This window comes from Drosophila ficusphila, unplaced genomic scaffold, assembly GCF_018152265.1.
Source record: "Drosophila ficusphila isolate 14025-0441.05 unplaced genomic scaffold, ASM1815226v1 contig_636, whole genome shotgun sequence".
Lineage (NCBI taxonomy): Eukaryota > Metazoa > Arthropoda > Insecta > Diptera > Drosophilidae > Drosophila > Drosophila ficusphila.
The window spans coordinates 1,241,747-1,260,432 of NW_025064569.1; the positions used below are offsets into that span (position 1 = coordinate 1,241,747).

At 43.3% G+C, this 18,686-nt stretch overlaps 5 protein-coding genes across 5 annotated transcripts; 2 read left to right on the forward strand and 3 right to left on the reverse strand.

Annotated features, from left to right (window-relative positions):
- Positions 1-482: 482 nt before the first annotated feature.
- Positions 483-4,558, reverse strand: LOC108093421 (glutamate receptor ionotropic, kainate 2). Its single transcript, XM_017193467.2, has 12 exons — positions 4,240-4,558; positions 4,034-4,183; positions 3,909-3,971; positions 3,639-3,845; positions 3,130-3,347; positions 2,926-3,075; positions 2,433-2,869; positions 2,198-2,375; positions 1,917-2,140; positions 1,725-1,862; positions 1,045-1,475; positions 483-985 (listed from the first exon to the last, which is right to left on the reverse strand). The coding sequence occupies exons 1-12, from the start codon at positions 4,334-4,336 to the stop codon at positions 561-563; spliced, it is 2,718 nt and encodes a 905-aa protein (XP_017048956.1). The 5' UTR covers positions 4,337-4,558; the 3' UTR covers positions 483-560.
- Positions 4,559-4,830: 272 nt separating this feature from the next.
- Positions 4,831-10,264, reverse strand: LOC122319704 (cilia- and flagella-associated protein 299). The gene is given in 3 exon segments (XM_017193469.2): positions 4,831-5,477; positions 5,480-5,732; positions 9,875-10,264. Coding segments are annotated over 3 exon segments (726 nt in total). The 5' UTR covers positions 10,214-10,264; the 3' UTR covers positions 4,831-5,343.
- LOC108093422 (serine/threonine-protein phosphatase 2A 56 kDa regulatory subunit alpha isoform) lies at positions 7,573-9,407 on the reverse strand. Its single transcript, XM_017193468.2, has 5 exons — positions 9,129-9,407; positions 8,873-9,063; positions 8,483-8,816; positions 8,123-8,352; positions 7,573-8,060 (listed from the first exon to the last, which is right to left on the reverse strand). Exons 1-5 carry the CDS (start codon positions 9,306-9,308, stop codon positions 7,760-7,762), a joined length of 1,236 nt encoding a protein of 411 aa, XP_017048957.2. The 5' UTR covers positions 9,309-9,407; the 3' UTR covers positions 7,573-7,759.
- Positions 10,265-10,304: 40 nt separating the features above from the next.
- LOC108093424 (cilia- and flagella-associated protein 299) lies at positions 10,305-11,624 on the forward strand. Its single transcript, XM_017193477.2, has 2 exons — positions 10,305-10,758; positions 10,839-11,624. Exons 1-2 carry the CDS (start codon positions 10,429-10,431, stop codon positions 11,232-11,234), a joined length of 726 nt encoding a protein of 241 aa, XP_017048966.1. The 5' UTR covers positions 10,305-10,428; the 3' UTR covers positions 11,235-11,624.
- A 2,006-nt stretch (positions 11,625-13,630) lies between these two features.
- On the forward strand, positions 13,631-18,556 carry LOC108093425 (glutamate receptor ionotropic, kainate 2). The gene is made up of 11 exons (XM_017193478.1): positions 13,631-13,821; positions 13,891-14,037; positions 14,127-14,189; positions 14,246-14,449; positions 14,508-14,719; positions 14,774-15,115; positions 15,336-15,767; positions 15,981-16,339; positions 16,397-16,827; positions 16,892-17,160; positions 17,341-18,556. Exons 1-11 carry the CDS (start codon positions 13,749-13,751, stop codon positions 17,812-17,814), a joined length of 3,006 nt encoding a protein of 1,001 aa, XP_017048967.1. The 5' UTR covers positions 13,631-13,748; the 3' UTR covers positions 17,815-18,556.
- Positions 18,557-18,686: the final 130 nt, after the last annotated feature.

The window sequence follows — 18,686 nt, forward strand, 5'->3', positions numbered from 1 at the left end:
AATGTGCTCTAAAATTAGGAAAGCCGGACGCCCCCGTAACTAGCTAAACAGAGTGTGTCAACGGAGAGGGAATGAGCGCAATAGAGTTCACATTTAACGAAATGTTAGAATATATTTTTAAAAATTTTCAATTCATAGTACATACTTTAGTCTGAAGGAATCCAGTTAATGAAACTTTCAATAAATGCTTCCCGATCTATATGTGTATCAGCTTAAGAAAGTAATGACTTAAAAGAATCAACTAAAATTGTAACAATGTTTTTTTCTAAAAGAAAATTTGAAAGTTAGGTATTTATTGGCGACCATTAAACAATTAGCTCAAACAGAAGAACTCTATATTCTTTGGGCGATAAAACCCCGAAAACTAATGTTTTATACAAAACAATTCTTATGGCCACCCTTGGAAATTCTCCAGCACGTCGAATATGCCCAAATGCGCCCGCGGTGTTCTAAAAATATCTAAAAATATATCTCAATATATGTAGCGGACGAGCTGCGGATTGTTCCGATCTCTTTATTAATATGCCACAGTGAGAACGAAGACAGTGGTTTGCGAGCTCCTAGCTGACCGTCTTGCTGCGGGTCTTCTCCTTGGAGCTGCGTCTCGACCCCGACGACCGCCTCGACGAAGACTTCTCGCTGCTGCCGGAGATCCTCATCGGCTTCTTGCGGACCCAGAACTTGATGGCGAAGGCGAGCTCTGCCTTCAGGGCCTGCCACGGGGTGACCCGCTCCTCCGCCGCCACGTGCTGCACGTTCCACAGAAACTCGAAGATGCCCAGGATCACGCCGGTTAGAACGCCGCCGGCCAGGACGAGGAAAACGCCGCCCAGCTCAATGATGGACAGCTCGTCCCCGTCCACTTCGTGGAGGGCCTCGCAGGTGACGTTGTGGTTCTTCCACCACTTGTTCTTCATCTTGTACAGCTCGCCCTTCTCGCTCAGCTGGAGTATGGACACGCTGAGGTTGGTCCGGTAGTCGGCCCCTGTTAAAGGCGGGAAAACACTGACACTGAGTTTCGGATGTACCTCGAGGAACACTCACCCAGGGGCACGGCTAGGCCGTAGTGCTTCTCCCCGATCTGCTCGCCGATCTGGGTTAGGTCGCAGTGCCGCTCGACGTTGTACGTCAGACTGGTCGTCTCCATGAGGAAGGCGTAGTCGCCCTGCTTCTTGCGCACCCGCTCCACCCCCTCCTTGTTCGTGGTGGTGAAGGCGGACGGGTTGAAGTCCTTCATCTGGTTCCAAGCCCGTTGGTATTCCGTGTCGTTCGATTCGGAGAAGAACAGCGAGGTGCTGCCGCCACTCATGCTGCCATAATGCACCTCGTTCTGCTCGATAAGGTCCTGCAGGCTCTTGATGCTGCTCTGCCACTTGTTGCTGGTCAGGAAGGCGGCCAAGTTGGCCGTGTAGGTACTGAGCATCATCAGGGCGAAGAACCACCACATTCCGGTGAGAATTCGCATGTGGGGACCTCTGGGAATGGGATGAAATGGAGGTTTTAGGTAAAGGAACTTGGATTAAGCTTGCCACAGGTCTAGTCATTCAAAATGGAACTAATCGACATCTTCGTTTAAAAAGTACAGGACTTTCCAAGACAGTGTTGCGTTGCTGGTTCTAGCAGCACAGATGGTGGTATATGGTGGAAAACCTAGATCTGCCTTTTAATGTACTTCACTCAGTGTAACTGGAAATAGCATGCTTGGTATACAAACAACATCGAACCTCGGTAGTATATCGCAACCCTGTTGCATAATGGAGCCCACCATTAGCCAAGTCGAGTTGTGTACGTTCCATATATTTTCCAGCTCATCTGGATCCTGGATGGCGGGGTTGGGTGGCAGCCACTCGCGGTAGGAGAGCCTGAAACGAGACAATGAAACACTAGGACCCGAGACAAATTTGAGAACGACCCACCTGGCGATGAAGACAAAGGCCAAAGTCATCACCAACTGTGCAAAGATCATGTAAATCCAGACATCTTGAGCAAAGGGCTCCAAGAAGGCGAACGGGTTTTTCGGTTCCGGAGGTTTCTTGTAGTGCAAAATGCTAATGCCCAACTGCATGAAGGGCACCGTGAAATCCACTACGGAACGTCGCAGCTGGGTGATTGTCAGGTCACACACTCCTATTTGGGCATGCTGTGAATTCAAGCATATATTTCAGGGAGCATTGGAGGGCTTTTGTGCGGAACGTACGTGGTCTATCAGCTTGCGAATGATCCCATCCCATTGCTTGGTCTCTGGATTGTACTTTCCGTTGCCGTTGACGATCATGAACTCATAGTCGAACTCCATCAGCTCGGAGAGCTTTCCTATGAGGTCCACCGCGTACCCCTCGTACTTTTCCCTGCCCCTGAAGTTTTCGTGGTCCTCCCTGGTCGAAGAAAGACGATCAATTAGCAGTGCAAAATAAGTGCTTTCCTCCACCGACTTCATCATAAAGTAAGGCTCCTCGTAGTGCGTTACCACAGTGTACACCCTGCGCTGCTCCGAGAAATCCTGGGTGGAGCTGCCGCTGTCCAGTTCCAGGCTGAGTCGCCGGGTCTTGATTCCGCTGTCGGGCGTCCAGACCATCATGGGCTCGTTCACGGTCGGCTTGTAGATCTCGAGGTTGAAGTGGGTGCGCTGCCCGAACTCGTTTAGCTTTAAGTTCTCGGTCTTGAGGCGCGGCTCCACGTCGTCCTCAGAGATCGTCTTCATTTCGTTGACGATGTAGGGTCCCAGAACCCACGGAGAGGGGCTGCTGCAGTGCCGATCGGGCGGATGAAAGGGCTGCACGGCGGCCAGTACATTTCGGGCGGAGCTGGCAAAAAGGACCACAGCATCGAAGATGAGTATGGGCAACATGGTCTGGTTTCCCAATATTTGCTGCGGAGCATGCCAAATTAGACCCAAGTTTGCCAGCATCCAACTTTTCCACTTACGTCCACCTTGGTAATTCGGGTCTTCTTCCTTTCAAAAGGATTGGGGTCCACTGTTTTAATTCGCACTGAGGTAATGTTGGCCTTAAAGTCTGCATTGTAAATATCCCTCAGTCCCGAGCTGTGCGTGTCCAGATGCGTGAGAAACCAGTTCTTAAAAGAAATGAATTGCAATAACTGAAAGGGATTCCTTAATGGATTACCTACCCTAAAGGGACCTTGCAGCTTAAAGCCTACGGAAATCTTTAGCAGCTCCTTTAATGTGCTCGGCTCACAGTCCAAAATTATGCGCTGCTCATGGAGGGTCTCGTCTGCCTCTTTCCACAGGACTCGATAATCGTCAGTGTAGTCCGCCAAATTGCGAAGCTTGATGTAATCACTGTTTACAGCTTGAATGTTCATCAGGTCTTGTAGGCGAGCCAGCCCTAAGATGAGCAAAAAATCAATTAAAATAATTAATTGAAACATGTAACTAAACTTGCAAATACTAAAGTTGCAACACAGTTTAAGCAAAATCCTCCCAGAAGTCAAGAGTCGCGTTAAACTTTGAGAAAGCAGTCGCATCAGTAGTCTTCCCCCAGTTATTTGTTCAAAACTAAAGAAAAACCTCCGAGCAAGGTCGGCAATAAGCTACTCTCTCGGCACTGCCTAATTATAAGGCTGTTTAGACATTGCCTCCCCGGTACAAGCTTTTCTTCTAGACCACAACTCCTTACCCTCTGGCGAGTCATAGATTAGCGTGAAGGTTCGCCACTCGTAGTTGGTCTTGATGATCTCAAAGTAGGCCCGGGATAACGCGGAGAGGGAGGGAGCCACGTTGACGGTCATCTGGTGGTTCAGGTGCTCCTGGCGGGTGGCCTCCAACTTCAAATCGAACTCTATGTGGGGAATGCCGGTCGTGTTCGCGATTTGCGCCACAATATCTGCCAAAGAACGGGGATCGTCACAACACGAACATATGTCTTCTGCCTTACATTCTAGCGTACCACTAGCTGCCTTTGAACTTGGTCCGAAAATAGCCGCAACGCCATTGGAAATCAGTTCACACGCTACACACGGAAGATGAATTTCTCAAAACTTTGCTTGCCGAGACTTGGGGGTATTTACTCACTAACTTGCTGCAGGAGAAAGCTGTCGTTGGTGGGCATAAAACGCTTGATGGTACCAAACCGCAGATCGGCGAACTTCAAGTTGTTGACCTCGCGAAATGCCTGATCGAAACTGAGTTCGATCTCCTTCTCGTTTTCATAGAAAATGGCACCTGTGGGGCGGCAAAATGTTGAGCAACTTCCCATTACAGACCGCCGAGGAACCTACCCACGGTGATTTCATTGCGACCGTCGCCACCAAGGGCAAGGCTCGCCTCGATGATGGCGAATATGATTGCATAGGTTTTAGCTGGACACAGATGCATTGCTCTGTTCTCCAAATTCCTGTTTACCTCAAGACACTCGGAACTAATTGAATTTTCTAAATGCAGCGCCCATTTCGCGCACACTTCTCAGATGCATATGTACAAATGTATATCCACGAAGACTAGCACACCCACAGTTGAGATATTTTAAACGATTTATTTTCCCGCAACGGAAGCACCAGTCTTGGAGCGCCTCGCTCGCCTACTGACTGCCGAGTCAACTGGCGCGCCCGGAGTGGGATCTCGACAGGGGGACCTCTCTCCAGTCTTGAAGAGAGAGCCCGTCACACGTCTCGTATGCGCAACGCGCATCTCTCGCGATATTCTTCGTGGCGCTTGTCCATGACGTCGGAGGTATCAGGCAGTCTGGCCGGCACTTGTGACATCCTCTGCTCAGTTTTCCCATCGGGAATGCCAAGCAGTGTGACGACAGCGATGTTGTTTTCATTTAAGGAATGTGTTAGTTGGGCTTTCTAAGAATTTTATTGGTAATGTTTTGGAGGGAACTATACTTTACTTGATTGATTGAAAAGATTGTGCTATATCCTCAGAAACAGTACTTACAACACGGGTGGATTTCTATTAATAGGTCTTACATATTTCAATTATTAAATGGCATAGCCTGTCACTCACATCTTCCGTCTTATTCGATGATCATAAATGGCAGTTGATCCATGCTTTCGCGATGCTAGAAATGTACAAAGTGGGTTATCTGCAATTATATATATTTCAATGCTGAACAGCGAACCATCGCATTTGTACAATAAGCAGAGGGATTCCGGAAATGATTGATAGGCTGCATTCTGATGTAATCCATGAGCGAGTTTTTGGTCAGATTGCCAAATGCATGTCGAGTCAAAATTGTAAGGGTACACTGAATACGCCTCCTTTTTAGTTTAACTGAGGCTGCGCAAAACCAAACTTACGTTCTAGAGATGAGTACATACAAATAGGATTCCAATCTTCTATTATTTAGTAGTTCAAACCAAGCCATGGCTTCTCCTCAATCACAACTTTCGTCTTATTCGGTGATCGTAAATGACAGTTGACCCGTGCTTCGGCGATTCTATATAGGTACATAGTGGGTGCTCTGCAGTTATATATTTTTCGATGCTGAGCAGCGAGCCATCGCCCTTGTACAAAAGCACAAGCCCTTTACAGCATCTGGGATAACCTTGTAGTTATCCGATTCGTTGTAGAAGACTTTGCCATTGTTCCAGCTGATGAAGCTCAGATCCTGTCGATTCGGCTCAAGGCGGCGACGGCCTGCAAATATATCTGACCACGGATGCGACTTGGCCCCAACCGCCTTAAAACTCCGTAAACTCTGCTCCAAGTCGATATAGCCGGACACACTAAAGCCCTTAGAGTCTCGTGTGCTCACGAAAATGATAGTCTAGAAGAAAGGGAAACACGTATAAGTGGAATAAGATATACATCAGGGTCGGCGTTTCTGAAGAAATTCTATTTGAAATTCAGAAGAGCCGATACTAAAATTCACAAGAAAGGAAGCTTCGGTAAGCCAAAGCTTATATGCCCTTGCAGTCATAAAATATGTCGAACAAAATACATTAAGGCTAAACAACATCGAAGCTATGACGTTTTTCTATTCGTTTTCCATATTTTCGACTATTGTTCATATGGCAGCTATATGATATAGCTGTCCGATTTTTATGAAATTTTTTTCTCGATTCAAGGGTAGTTCATAAAGTCGAAATTGTAAACAACAATGACTTTTTTGTCCACAAAAACCAATTTCCGGAATTTTTTTTCTTCTATTAATTGTTGGTTGAACGATTTGTGAGACATTAGCAAAGAGAACATAAACAAGAAAGGAAGCTAGCTTCGGCAAGCCGAAGCTTATATACCCTTGCAGTCATCAAATATTTCGAACAGAATACACAAAGGCTAAACAACATCGAAGCAACGACGACTTTTCTATTAATTTTTCATATTTTTGACTATTGTTCATATGGCAGCTATATGGTGTAGTCGTCCGATTTTGATGAAATTTAATTCGTTATTCAAGGGTCGTAAGAAAACTATATATACCAAATATCATAATTGTCTGATAAAAAACAACGAAGTTAGAATTTTATATTCGTTTTTTCTATATAGATTTTTCTATCTTTCCTATGGCAGCTATATGATAACGTGGTCGGAAACTTTTTTCTTGATTCAAGGGTTATTATAAAACTCAATATTTTGAAAATCATGCTCGTGGGATTAAAAACAACGACGTTATAATTTTTTTCCATTATTTTTACATATATTTTTTGATCTTTCCCATGGATTTGATCTTTTCCTATGATTTTGATAAAATTTAATCCGAATAGTAGTCCGAAAATTCAATAGTATTTAGAAAACACCATTTGCAAGAAATCATTTTTCCCGTAATTTTTTTGACCTTTTGTACGGGAGCTATCCGATATAGTCGCCCGATCCGGCCCGTTCCGACTTATATACTGCGTGCAATAACTACACACCTTTTGGTAAAGTTTCAGCAAGATAGCTTTAAAACTGAGAGACTAGTTTGCGTACATACAGGAGGACAGACGGACAGACGTATTTGGATTCTGATCGTGATGCTGATCAAGAATATATATACTCAGTGGCGGATTTACGGGGGTGGTTTTTGGGGTTCAAACCTCTACCAAAAAGTCCCGCAGAGCGGTAAAATTAAGTTGAAACTATTCGTTTTTTTCTTATTCGTATTTTTTTCAATCGAAAACCCCCTTCAGATTGAAATTCTAAATCCGCTACTGTATATACTTTATGGGGTCTGAGGTGTCTCCTTCACTACGTTGCAAACTTCTGACTGAAATTATAATACCCTTTACTCTGCAAGGGTATAAAAACGCACCATGACCTCTACCTCTAGGGTGGTGTGAAATTGAGGAAATTATGTGTAAATAAGAATCAAACACAAAGCCAAGCTCAAGCTCTTTATGATAGAGCCGATCTATTAGCGAAAGACCAACTTAATATTCGCAGGTGAAGCTGCGGGATTCTTCTTGTCTATATATATTTTTTTCGATCTTTTTGTGCCACACCCACTGTGGTTTTACTCTTGAATTCGCAGCAATCGTCGTTTTCAGCTTTGGGGGCGGGTCCTTCTTTATAATTTGATCAGCATTGAGAAGAAAGACGCGTTATAGGAACTGCGGGTTGTGTTAATTGTAAACTCTACTTACTAATCTGAATGCCTTTATACATATGTATTTATAAATGCTTTCTTAGTTTTTACTAGCATTTTCTATTTTGACAACTGGCCTTTTTTTACTTTAAGTTATAAAAACAATTCAGTCCCTTGTGCTTAACTTGATAACATAATTATTCCTAATGATAACTGGCTTTCACTTACAACAATTTTTTTTTTTTCATTTTGTATAGCTTTTTTCCAACTTGTATAGCAAATTTTTATCAAGTTTTTTCATTTTTTTCAACATTCAACAGAAAGTTTCTTATTGTACTTTTCATCTGAACAGAGTGTTTTCTGCTACCTGCATACGGCCTGTAAATTTGGTGGAGTTTGTGTTTCGGCTCGCGGAGTTCTGATTTCAATTCCTCTATTATAGATTCGGGATAAATTTTAAATTCGAATTTCAGTTTTTGGCTCGTAGATTGGAGTTTTTGGTCTTTGAAGTGCAGGGCTCTGTTCTTGGCTTCCAGTTCGTAAACCTTCTTCCATCGCATTTCTCGCTCGAGCTCAAATTGTTTCCCCCTAAAATAGACGAATGGAGCATGGTACAATGAAGTCACTATGTTTTGCGGATCCAAACGAACTTCTCTCGCTCTGCCTCGAAGTTGAAGGCCAACTCTTTGAACAGATTTTTGTCCATCCGCAGGAACATACTTAGTACTTGAAGGGCAAGGTCCATAATGTCCTCCACCCACTTATTGTGGCTGATGACATGGAGAGCGGGAAACACGATAGGCATGATGATCTCATAGTTGGCCTCTACCAGACTTAGGACCACCGGATTGACCCACAGATAAAGAGCCTGTTCAGCAACCTATAGTTTTGTTTCATTTGAGGGTTTGGATTACTGAATGTTACAAAATTAAAGTCCTATTTGTATGAACAAATATTAAATACACAAGCTAGCGACATCTTATTTAGAAAGGAGCCCAATTCAGTCTCACCCGAGAACTTGTACTCGACATGCACTTGGCAATCTGACGAAACAGAGGCTCCTGGATTACATCAAATTGTAGCCAATCGGCCATTTCCAGAATCCCTTCCAATTCTTCTATAAACAAGACCTCCTTTTTGGTAGACATCTTTGGCCAGAACCTCAAAAGGCCGACTATCAGCGGTCCGGCCAGGAGGTTGTTCTTTTCGAGGTATTGGGTAATGCATTTCACCAGTTCAGTGGGGTAGAACTCGAGGTTGTCAAGTTTGTGCATCGGCAAGAGGATATCGACCAGAAACTGCTCTTGTTCCGCCTTTAAAGGCACTTCATATCCACCAATTATTCTAGTAGAAAAATCCACAGTCAAATAACTTAAACATACTACACTGGCTAAGCATACTCGGCAAAGACCTCCAAGAGCTCTGGGATCCCATCGACTTGCTCCGTTTCGTGAATGCAGCGAAAGAATACGTTGTTAATCTCACTTTGAATATACGCCCGCAGTCCGCTACACATTTGGTAGGCGCAACACAAAATCGCCTTCAGATATTCCCGTTCTTCATCTAGTTCAGTGTCCAACTGTGCTAAAATCTAGTTGCACCCAAATCCACCTTAGTAAACATGGAGTTCATTGAGGAATCACAGCTTGCACTAACCTTCGGAACAACATTTTGCTCGATCAAACCTCTTTCCTTGTTACTTTCGATCTCCGGACCTCGGAGGTACTCCAAGTAGTTCTCATAGAACGTCTGACGTTGCTCGAGGTGTTCAAAATCGCTGGTAGAAATACAGATTTTCGGTTCGGGGATATCGGAAGTCTTTTCGGAATAGTCCATTGTTAAGGTTTTAAATGCAAATTTTACTTTCGGTTGTTTTATAGGTGTTCGTTGGGTGGCGATAAGTGGATAGAGTAAAAGACGAAAAATTTAGACTGATGTGAAAAGAACAGGTAATGTGATACCATTCATTTGCAGTGCTTTTAGTTTCCTTCCTCCATTTTCTCTGCAAAGTTTGTACAGCCTCTTTCAGAATATTCACACAAGTATTTTATTTTTATTATTGCGATTTCTTGATTTAATTTGCGAATTTAAAGTGCGAATTTGTTCGCGTTACTCGTATAGTAAAAGGGTACGCAGTTTTTGTTGAAAAGTATGTGACAGGTCGAATAAAACACTTGCACAATCCTAAAGTATGTATTTTTCTTTTAAACAATAAGAATACGCTCACTAATCTTTAAGTTTAAGAAATACAGCTGTTGTAGTACAAGTCATACAACATACCCAAAGGCATATCGAAAGCCAGCCGGTCAATAATAATCCTACCTTGTCCGCAGATCCACTTAGATCAATATGTGGGTCGAATTTCTTGGCTGTAGACGTATATATTAAGTGAAATGTCTTACCGAAAGGGTTTTGATCGCGTTTGGCTTCTCACGCTCGGCAAGAGCCATGGTCAAAGGGTCGTTGGCCACGTTTTGCTCGCTGAAGTAGAAGCTCGTTCCCAAAGGAGAGAAGTGCACCTCGTTGAATTGGGAAGGGGTCATCACCATCGCTCCTACTGAGGACCTCAAGGGAACCAGTCGGTGCATCACTTTGATGTTGGGCAAGTACCGCCTGTCCTCCATCTTGACAAACGAATTTAGATAGTTCTCGTAGGCGATGTCCCGCCTTTTGCCCGCGACATTTGACTCTTCCGATAACTGTTCCACCCACGCGACATGTTGCTGTGCCTTTGTGTCCATGAACTGCCGCAGTATTAAATTATAAAAAATCACTTAAGTGTATCGTGTTTTTCAAGAACAAGTTATGACAGCCAAACAAAATGTACGTAAATAAAACTCATAAATACTGATCAGAACACACTGAACATTTACACACAACACAAGTATTCTTGTTACACACAAAGAGCAGGAAAAAGCTCTTGGCTGAAGTCCAGGGACACTGGAATCTATTTGAAATGGGCGCACAGGGCAAGAGCGTGGACTTCAGCGTTTTGGAGTTCGACAACTACAATGACTACATCACCTCGTTCGCCACCGTGAAGGACCACCGCTACCTGGGCAACCTGAGCACCATCAAGACCATCGTCCAGTTGGGCTACCGCACCACCAAGATACCGTACACCCCAGATGAGTACGTGAAAAGGGTGGACATCGCCTTGGAGGCCATCAGGCCCAAGACGTCCCACATTGGGTTGTTCAGCGACCTCCTGGCCCCGACGAACGAGGACCCGGTGCTTCTGGAGTTCAAGTCGCGCGAGTTGCTCAACCTGAACAAGATCCTTTCGGTGAGTGGACCACAGTCGCTGCTGAATCGGCTTGACGTCCTTTTGGGGCTTTGCAAGTAATACATTACTTTGTATTCCAGACAATCGTCTTCACCTCGTACATCAACGTCGACGGGTCGGAGATCTCCGGCTACATCGACCTGGACATGAGTTGGAGGAACTGCTACCGCGAGGCGTTAAAGCACACCGACTGGCGGGGCGTCTTCGCCGGCCGCACCCGGCTGAAGCCCATGCCCCACCACCTCAGCTACTCGAACCCCCGCTACAACATGGTGAAGTACTCCGACAGCGACAACTACCAGGTGATGCACGACCACCACTACGGCCTGATGTTCATGCACCGGGGCGACCACAAAATGATCTCCGTGGGCGGCCAGTTCAACATGTACTCGCGGAACGCTAAGCGGTCGATGGTCTACTCTCCCAAGTTCGGATACGTCGTCTTTTACGACCACTTTGTACGCAAGAAGGTCTAGTTCGGGTGGAGGAGGGCGAAAAGGTCAAAGCTAAAATTATGTCTGAAGTACGAACCTTAAATAATTCGAATATAGAAACGCGACACAATAATGGAAAAAAGCTATACCGTTTTACAAAGCGTAACCATATGTCAAAACTACTCAACTGGGTGAAGTTGACACTTCTGACCTCATAAAAAAAAAGTACATCTTAATCAGCATCACCGGACGATTAGATTAAGTAAGCTTTGTCGGTGCAAAAAAATAGTAGGTTCAAAGGTAATACGTTCTAAGATTTCCTAAAATTCGAAATAAATTTCATGTGGATCGAAACCCTAGGACCATAGGAAAGACCGAAAAACTTGTAAAATATTAAAAATAAAACCTGTTTCGTCGTTATTTTTTATCGCACAAGCGTAGTTTGTAAAATTTAGAGTTTTTATATCCTTGCAGAGGGTATTATAAGAAGACATCTTCAAGACAAAAAAATATATATATTCTTGATTAACATCACGATTTGAATCGACATAGTCGTCTAGGTCTGTACGTCTATCCTCTCTCTGCTTCTACGTAAACTAGTCTTTCAGTTTTAAAGCTATCTTTATCTTTTATCTTTACCAAAAGTTGTATAGTTATTCCACGTAGTATATAATTCGGAACGGGCCGGATAGGCCGACTATATCGGATATCTCCCATAGGAGAGATTGAAAAAAAATTAGCACGCCGTTGTTTTTGACCATATCGTATTGATTTCTTCCAGATGGTGTTTTTTAACTAGTTTCGAATTTCTAATCAATTAATATATAGAGTTAATGGAAATAAGATTATAACAGCGTTGTTTTTATCATACATGCATGGTTTTTGGTAGCTAGCTTCCTTTCTTGGAAATCCAATTATGGACATTTAGCTTTTCCGGCCAGAAGTCATTTTGCCTTTGCGAGCTTTATATTTCTAAACAGTCATAAAAAATGACATAAGAAGATCAGTAAAACAATACAAAGCCTGTGAACTTTGCCACCCCCAATATTATTTTATTGTTATTTATATAATACACAAAATTTTAAGGATTTTCCGTATATATAGGGGAATGTTGTCAGGGTTGGGCCGTTGTCAGGCTTGGGCCATCTCAATATTTTGAATATTCGTTCTAGTACCATATGTTAGTGGGTATCTAGAAACTTCTATCGGTCACTCGAAACTTTCCACGTGACAACTTATTTCGGAATTTCATTTTTCTACGTGCCGTTGTTCTGTGAAAAAAAAGTGCTCGAAAAAGTTTTTTTAACCTGGCCGAAAAGGTGGAATAACACAAGATTACAACATGTCATCCGCAAAGTGAGCATAAAAATACGTTATATAGTTGTTATATTACAAAATACTAAGATATAGTTTCATTGTTAGATATAGTTTGGCTATATCATACCATAATAGACTAATACCGCATGTCGTCAGGGTTGGGCCACTCTTGTAGTCAGGCTTGGGCCATCATAATTTTTACATTTTATTCGTGTATTTTCGATTTTTGTTGTAATATTTAAGTTTTTGGTAGCAAAAATATGCAAAATAAATTAAATAGATTTCATTAAAAAAATATGTTGATGGATTGAAAGAAGATGAATCATTTTTATCTTTTTCCTTAGTGTTTCTCGCTACAAACGAAAAACAACTCTGAATAATTTGATATTTACTGTAAAATCCCAAATAATTAAAAAAATGAACAAAATAATGTCAGATTTACCTGAATTAAATTTTATTCCACCACGTTACGATATTGTCAACGATTTTCTGAAGGTGGCCCAACGCTAACTACATTTTTTTTTTTTTTTCAAACGCCTATAACTTTTTTTGTTTCTGTTTTTTTATTCTCTATTTTTGGTGAACACTTCCTCTCGCTTGTACCTTTCCAAAAATGTATAAACTTATTCTAAATTGTCATTCGTTCAGAACTTATGGACATAGGTCAAAATATGGCCCAACCCTGACAACATTCCCCTACTCTAACATAAAAAAACACACTACGCACTTATGCCATGACTGGATCTCATTACTTTTTACCTTGTAGAATTCATACTTAGTGAACAAACATACATATGTATTTATAATATTCACCGACCGCAATAAACCCACTCTCCTCCACACGATCCACACTAAATCATGAATGAAAAAACTGAAACTATACAATACAATTCAAATGAATCCGTCCTATAAATCACAAGGGAAGACAACATTTTTTTGGCACCGATTCAGAACTATTTTGTATTATCTGAGAATGTTTTATATTGTTTAGAACATGCTGAGCAAAACAAACAGCATAATGTGCTCTCACGGGTCTTTCCTCTCGCGCTTCTTTAATTTTAGCATAGCTCAGATTCTGTTCTGATTTCATATGTGGAACGTTGCTCATTGCATCGCAGACTTCCGAGCATCACGGTTGAAAGTGGGTGAAAATTTCGTCGTTGCCAGTTTACATCATCAAAAAGGCCAGCCGAATCGAGCAGTTGAACTAAATGGAGTTCCTGAATTCGTAGTTACAGAATGTACTCGGTATTTATTGTTCATATTCTGATTTTACTGCCAGTGATCGCTGATAGAAATCAGTTTATGGTGGGTAAGTCAATTTTAAATTAGGTCACAGCCTCGAGTGGGCCTCTGAACAGAATTTTCGCATGTGCTTTAGGTAGTATCTTTACATCGGACAAAGATGAATCGGAAATTGCATTTCGAACGGCGGTGGATCGTGCAAACATATTGGAGCGAAACATAGAGCTTGTTCCAATTGTTATGTACGCCAACACGGATGACAGTTTCATCATGGAAAAAATGGGTAAGCTAAAATAAATCTAGTATTCAAAAGATGGACTTTATTACTAGTTACTACTATATACCATATAACTTTAAAAAACTCTCTTTTAGTGTGCAACCTAATTTCCCAGGGAGTAATCGCCATTTTCGGACCCAGCACAGGCAGCAGTTCTGGCAAGTATTGAAATAACTAAATAGACTACATGATAAATAACATTAGGACTTTGCAGACATCATTGCCTCAATATGCGATACATTGGATATTCCGCACATTGTGTACGACTGGATACCCAATGAATCCATTCCAGATCGGGAGCACTCTTCGATGACGCTTAATGTTCATCCAGATAACCTGTTGTTATCCCAGGGATACGCGGAGATTGTGCAGAGTTTTGGCTGGCGCAGTTTCACAGTGGTCTATGAGAGCGATAGAGGTACGTGCCTTATTAACAACCGTACCTTATGAACAGTCTAAGGAATGGTGACCCCCAGAGCTCCAGCAACTCCAGGATATCTTGCAAGTCGGCGAGCCCAGCAGCAACCCGACCACAGTAAAGCAGCTAGGAACGGATGAGGACCACAGGCCCTTCCTAAAGGAAATCAAGCTCTCCACCGACAACTGTTTGGTCCTGCACTGCTCTCCAGATAACCTGCTAAGCATTTTACAGCAAGCGAATGAGTTGAAAATGTTGGGCGAATACCAGGTGATATTAAAGAGGTGAACATTGAGTCACGTACTCTAATTCCATTTATTGCAGAGCATTTTCATACCCCTGCTGGACACGCACTCCATCGAGTTTGGCGATCTTTCCGGTGTCGAAGCGAACATTACAACGGTCCGCCTGATGGACCCCACCGATTTCCACGTGAAGAACGTGGTGCACGACTGGGAGGAGCGGGAGAAGCGCGAGGGGCGGTACTTCAAGGTCGAACCGGACCGAGTGAAAACCCAAATGATCCTGCTCAACGATGCCGTTTGGCTCTTTTCCAAGGGGCTCACTGAGCTCGGAATCTTCGAGGAGCTCTCTGCACCCGAACTTGAGTGCAGGCGCAAGAAGCCCTGGCCCTTCGGGAAACGCATCATTGAGTTTATGAAGGCGGTAAGCTCTTCCATTATTACATATAAAAATCTGAAAAAAGTAAAAAATTAATTTTATTTTAGTACTATAACTAATAGCAATAGCTTAATTATGGTAAATAACAAATTTTACCGTAAATGCACAGTACTATGAAATTGTCTGCTTTCTATATTTACCGATTCTTTTTTATATTTTCTACTTTTTATTAAACTATCACCGATCACCTATTTGCATATTGCAGCGATCCGAGGAGACGTCCACGGGACGAATCGACTTCAACGAGAATGGCCAAAGGAGCTTCTTCACCCTTAGATTCATGGAGTTGAATGCCAACGGCTTTTTGGACCTAGCCACCTGGGATCCGGTTAATGGCCTGGATGTGCTTAATGACGACGAGGAAAGCGAGAAGAGGGTGGGCCAAAAGCTGTCCAACAAAACATTTATTGTGTCCTCCCGCCTGGGAGCCCCTTTTCTCACGCTGAGGGAACCGGAGGAAGGAGAGGTCCTGATGGGGAACGCCCGTTACGAGGGCTACTCAATAGACCTCATCAACGAAATTGCCAAGATGCTGAATTTTAAGTACGAGTTCCGAATGTCTCCCGACGGAAAGTACGGGGCCCTGAACAAGGTGACCCAAACTTGGGATGGAATTGTGAGGCAACTTATCGATGGGGTAGGTTTAACTTTCAATGAAATATTTGTTCTGTTTGAAGACTTTACAAAATTACTTACTACTTACTAATACTACAAAATTACATTCTCTGGCAAGAATCTATTACTCAAAAGCTTGAGTTTTTAATACTAGAATATTTAATGATATATTTCCTTTCTTGTTTGCTTGAATATTTCTTGAACATTTCAATTATTTTTTATTTTTACTTTTTAGAATGCCGATCTGGGCATCTGTGACTTGACGATGACGTCTTCCCGACGCCAGGCCGTGGACTTCACACCCCCCTTCATGACCCTGGGAATCAGTATCTTGTTCTCCAAGCCCCCAGCCCCACCCACCGACCTCTTCTCCTTCCTGTCGCCCTTCTCGCTGGACGTGTGGATCTACATGGGCTCCGCGTACCTCTTCATCTCTCTGCTGCTGTTCGCCTTGGCTCGGATGGCGCCGGACGACTGGGAGAACCCCCACCCCTGCAAGGAGCCCGAAGAGGTGGAGAACATATGGTCCATCATGAACACCACCTGGCTCTCGATCGGCTCTTTGATGGGACAGGGCTGCGACATTCTGCCCAAGTGAGAGGAGATCTCCGGAGCACATAGTTCCCTTTCTGAAGATCACTTGTTTTTCAGGGCTGCCTCAACCAGATTGGTCACTGGAATGTGGTGGTTCTTCGCCCTCATGATGCTGAACTCCTACACGGCCAATTTGGCCGCCTTTCTGACGAACTCCCGCCAGGCGAACTCCATCAACAACGCCGAGGATCTGGCGGCCCAGACCAAGATTAAGTACGGCGCGATGGCCGGCGGCTCCACAATGGGTTTCTTCCGGGACTCGAACTTCAGCACGTACCAGAAGATGTGGACCGCCATGGAGAGCGCCAGTCCCTCGGTCTTCACCAAAACGAACGACGAGGGCGTCGACAGGGTGCAGAAGGGCAAGAACCTGTACGCCTTCCTGATGGAGTCCACCACCCTGGAGTACAATGTGGAGCGGAAGTGCGACCTGGTGCAGATTGGCGGCTGGCTGGACTACAAGAGCTACGGCATCGCAATGCCCTTCAGTAAGTGTTGATCGGAGTGCAGTTTCAAAATGGGATTAACTATATCTGCGTAACATGCTTCCAGACTCCCCGTACCGCAAACAGATCAGCGGAGCAGTGCTGAAATTGGGCGAGCTTGGCCAGCTGGCGGAACTGAAGCGCAAGTGGTGGAAGGAGATGCACGGCGGAGGGAGCTGCGAGAAGAGCGACGAGGAGGGAGGAGACACACCCGAGTTGGGGCTGGAGAACGTGGGCGGCGTCTTCCTGGTGCTGGGACTCGGTTTGTTTGCAGCCATGGTCCTCGGCTGCACGGAGTTCCTCTGGAACGTAAAATCCGTGGCTATCGAAGAGAAGGTGAGGATTGTATAGGATTGTACTTTTATCAAGATATCCTTCAGTGTTTTGGAGTACTCGTACATTTGCTTAGATTTTGCAGAGAATTGGTTCGGTAAAGTAAAAGTAATAACTATGATTTAAATAGAGTTAAAAGATGTGGGCTAACATTCCGTTCGACTTTTGCTCTCCTCTTTACAGATCTCCCTAAAAGAAGCTTTTAAGTCAGAAGCGTTGTTCGCGGCTAGAATTTGGATCACCACTAAGCCAGTGCACACGAGCTCTGGCTCGGGCGGCTCATCCTCGTCCAGTTCCTCTTCAAGCCGCTCCAAACACTCCTCAAAGTCTCGTGGTTTATCCATGAAAAGCCTCAAGAGCTCTGGGGACCACGACGTAGAGGCATCGGTGCACAACAAGCTGAAGAAGATCGGCTCCATGTTCTCGCTAAAGTCGCAGAAGACATCCACTCCGCCTCCCGAGATCGGGTGGAAAGTGGACAAGGCAACACAGATCAGTGAGGCCCATACTTCTGAAGACGAACCCGAGTTGGTTACGGAGGTGGAGCCAGAGCAACCGCAACATCGACATCATCACCATCACCATCACCACCGCCATCATCACCTCCATCATCGAACTGAAGTGGAGCTTGAAAAAGAGCCTTCGCCACTCGACTAATGAGGGTTGGGTGAATAATTAATACGACGCATTGACATCATAAATCAATTTCCCAAAGTCAAAACTCTTCAACGCAGAAATTATTAAATACGTGTGGCACTTTTGATCATAAGGTACAATATTTTGTTGATCAAGAAACACCTTTTCATGTTTTCAACTAAGGACAAGTTTGATAGCATCCAAAGTTTTATAGGACATAAGTTTTCATTGGCTACTGGAACCATACCAATTCCTTAAATTCATTTCTCTGAAAACGATTTCCATGCCAAATTACGTAGATGTTCCAATTAACATTCACCCAAAAATCAGCATTTAATAAACATTTTTAAAATTAAAAACCCAGCTACCATAAATCATTTTTTGTAAATTATACAGAAAACTTTCACCAATTTTAGTACCTACCTTTTACCCGATGTAATACCCTTTAATTTAAAAGACATAACTATATAATTCGGCTTAATAAATCGATTTAGTACAATTTCTTATTTATACCCGTTATCAACAACAAAATTATTTCCGGCATATAATATATGTAAGTGAACTAGAAATAAATTCTGGGAATCATTGTGAAAGTTCCTTCACAAAAAAAAGGATAAAAAACGAAATTTTAATTAATGTAGTAGCCAGCTTAAATCAACTTTCTACCGACAGTATCTATCCGTTGCATCTAACCTAAGCGGTCTTTGGAGACTCCTCAAATTGTTTTAAATTTAAATAAAGTATTCAAGTTCTTTTGGTTAAAGGTGGAAAAGTAATTATTTAGTTTTCGCTCTTGATTTGATTTTACATTTACTCCTGCTTTGTATAAATCGCCGGTTGTATAAAAAAGGTATTATAATTTCAGTCAAGACACACATTATTTGTTATGATAA

Coding starts and splice junctions, on each gene's coding strand:
- LOC108093425 (XM_017193478.1), top strand. CDS start 13,749: ATGTACTCGGTATTTATTGTTCATATTCTGATTTTACTGCCAGTGATC. Junction 15,116..15,335: donor TCATTGAGTTTATGAAGGCG/GTAAGCTCTTCC, acceptor TGCATATTGCAG/CGATCCGAGGAGACGTCCAC. Junction 16,340..16,396: donor GGCTGCGACATTCTGCCCAA/GTGAGAGGAGAT, acceptor CTTGTTTTTCAG/GGCTGCCTCAACCAGATTGG.
- LOC108093424 (XM_017193477.2), top strand. CDS start 10,429: ATGGGCGCACAGGGCAAGAGCGTGGACTTCAGCGTTTTGGAGTTCGAC. Junction 10,759..10,838: donor ACCTGAACAAGATCCTTTCG/GTGAGTGGACCA, acceptor TTTGTATTCCAG/ACAATCGTCTTCACCTCGTA.
- LOC108093422 (XM_017193468.2), bottom strand. CDS start 9,308: ATGGACTATTCCGAAAAGACTTCCGATATCCCCGAACCGAAAATCTGT. Junction 9,064..9,128: donor AGCAAAATGTTGTTCCGAAG/GTTAGTGCAAGC, acceptor GGGTGCAACTAG/ATTTTAGCACAGTTGGACAC. Junction 8,353..8,482: donor TGTCGAGTACAAGTTCTCGG/GTGAGACTGAAT, acceptor ACAAAACTATAG/GTTGCTGAACAGGCTCTTTA.
- LOC108093421 (XM_017193467.2), bottom strand. CDS start 4,336: ATGCATCTGTGTCCAGCTAAAACCTATGCAATCATATTCGCCATCATC. Junction 3,972..4,033: donor CTTTCTCCTGCAGCAAGTTA/GTGAGTAAATAC, acceptor TTCCGTGTGTAG/CGTGTGAACTGATTTCCAAT. Junction 1,863..1,916: donor GCCTTTGTCTTCATCGCCAG/GTGGGTCGTTCT, acceptor GTCTCGTTTCAG/GCTCTCCTACCGCGAGTGGC.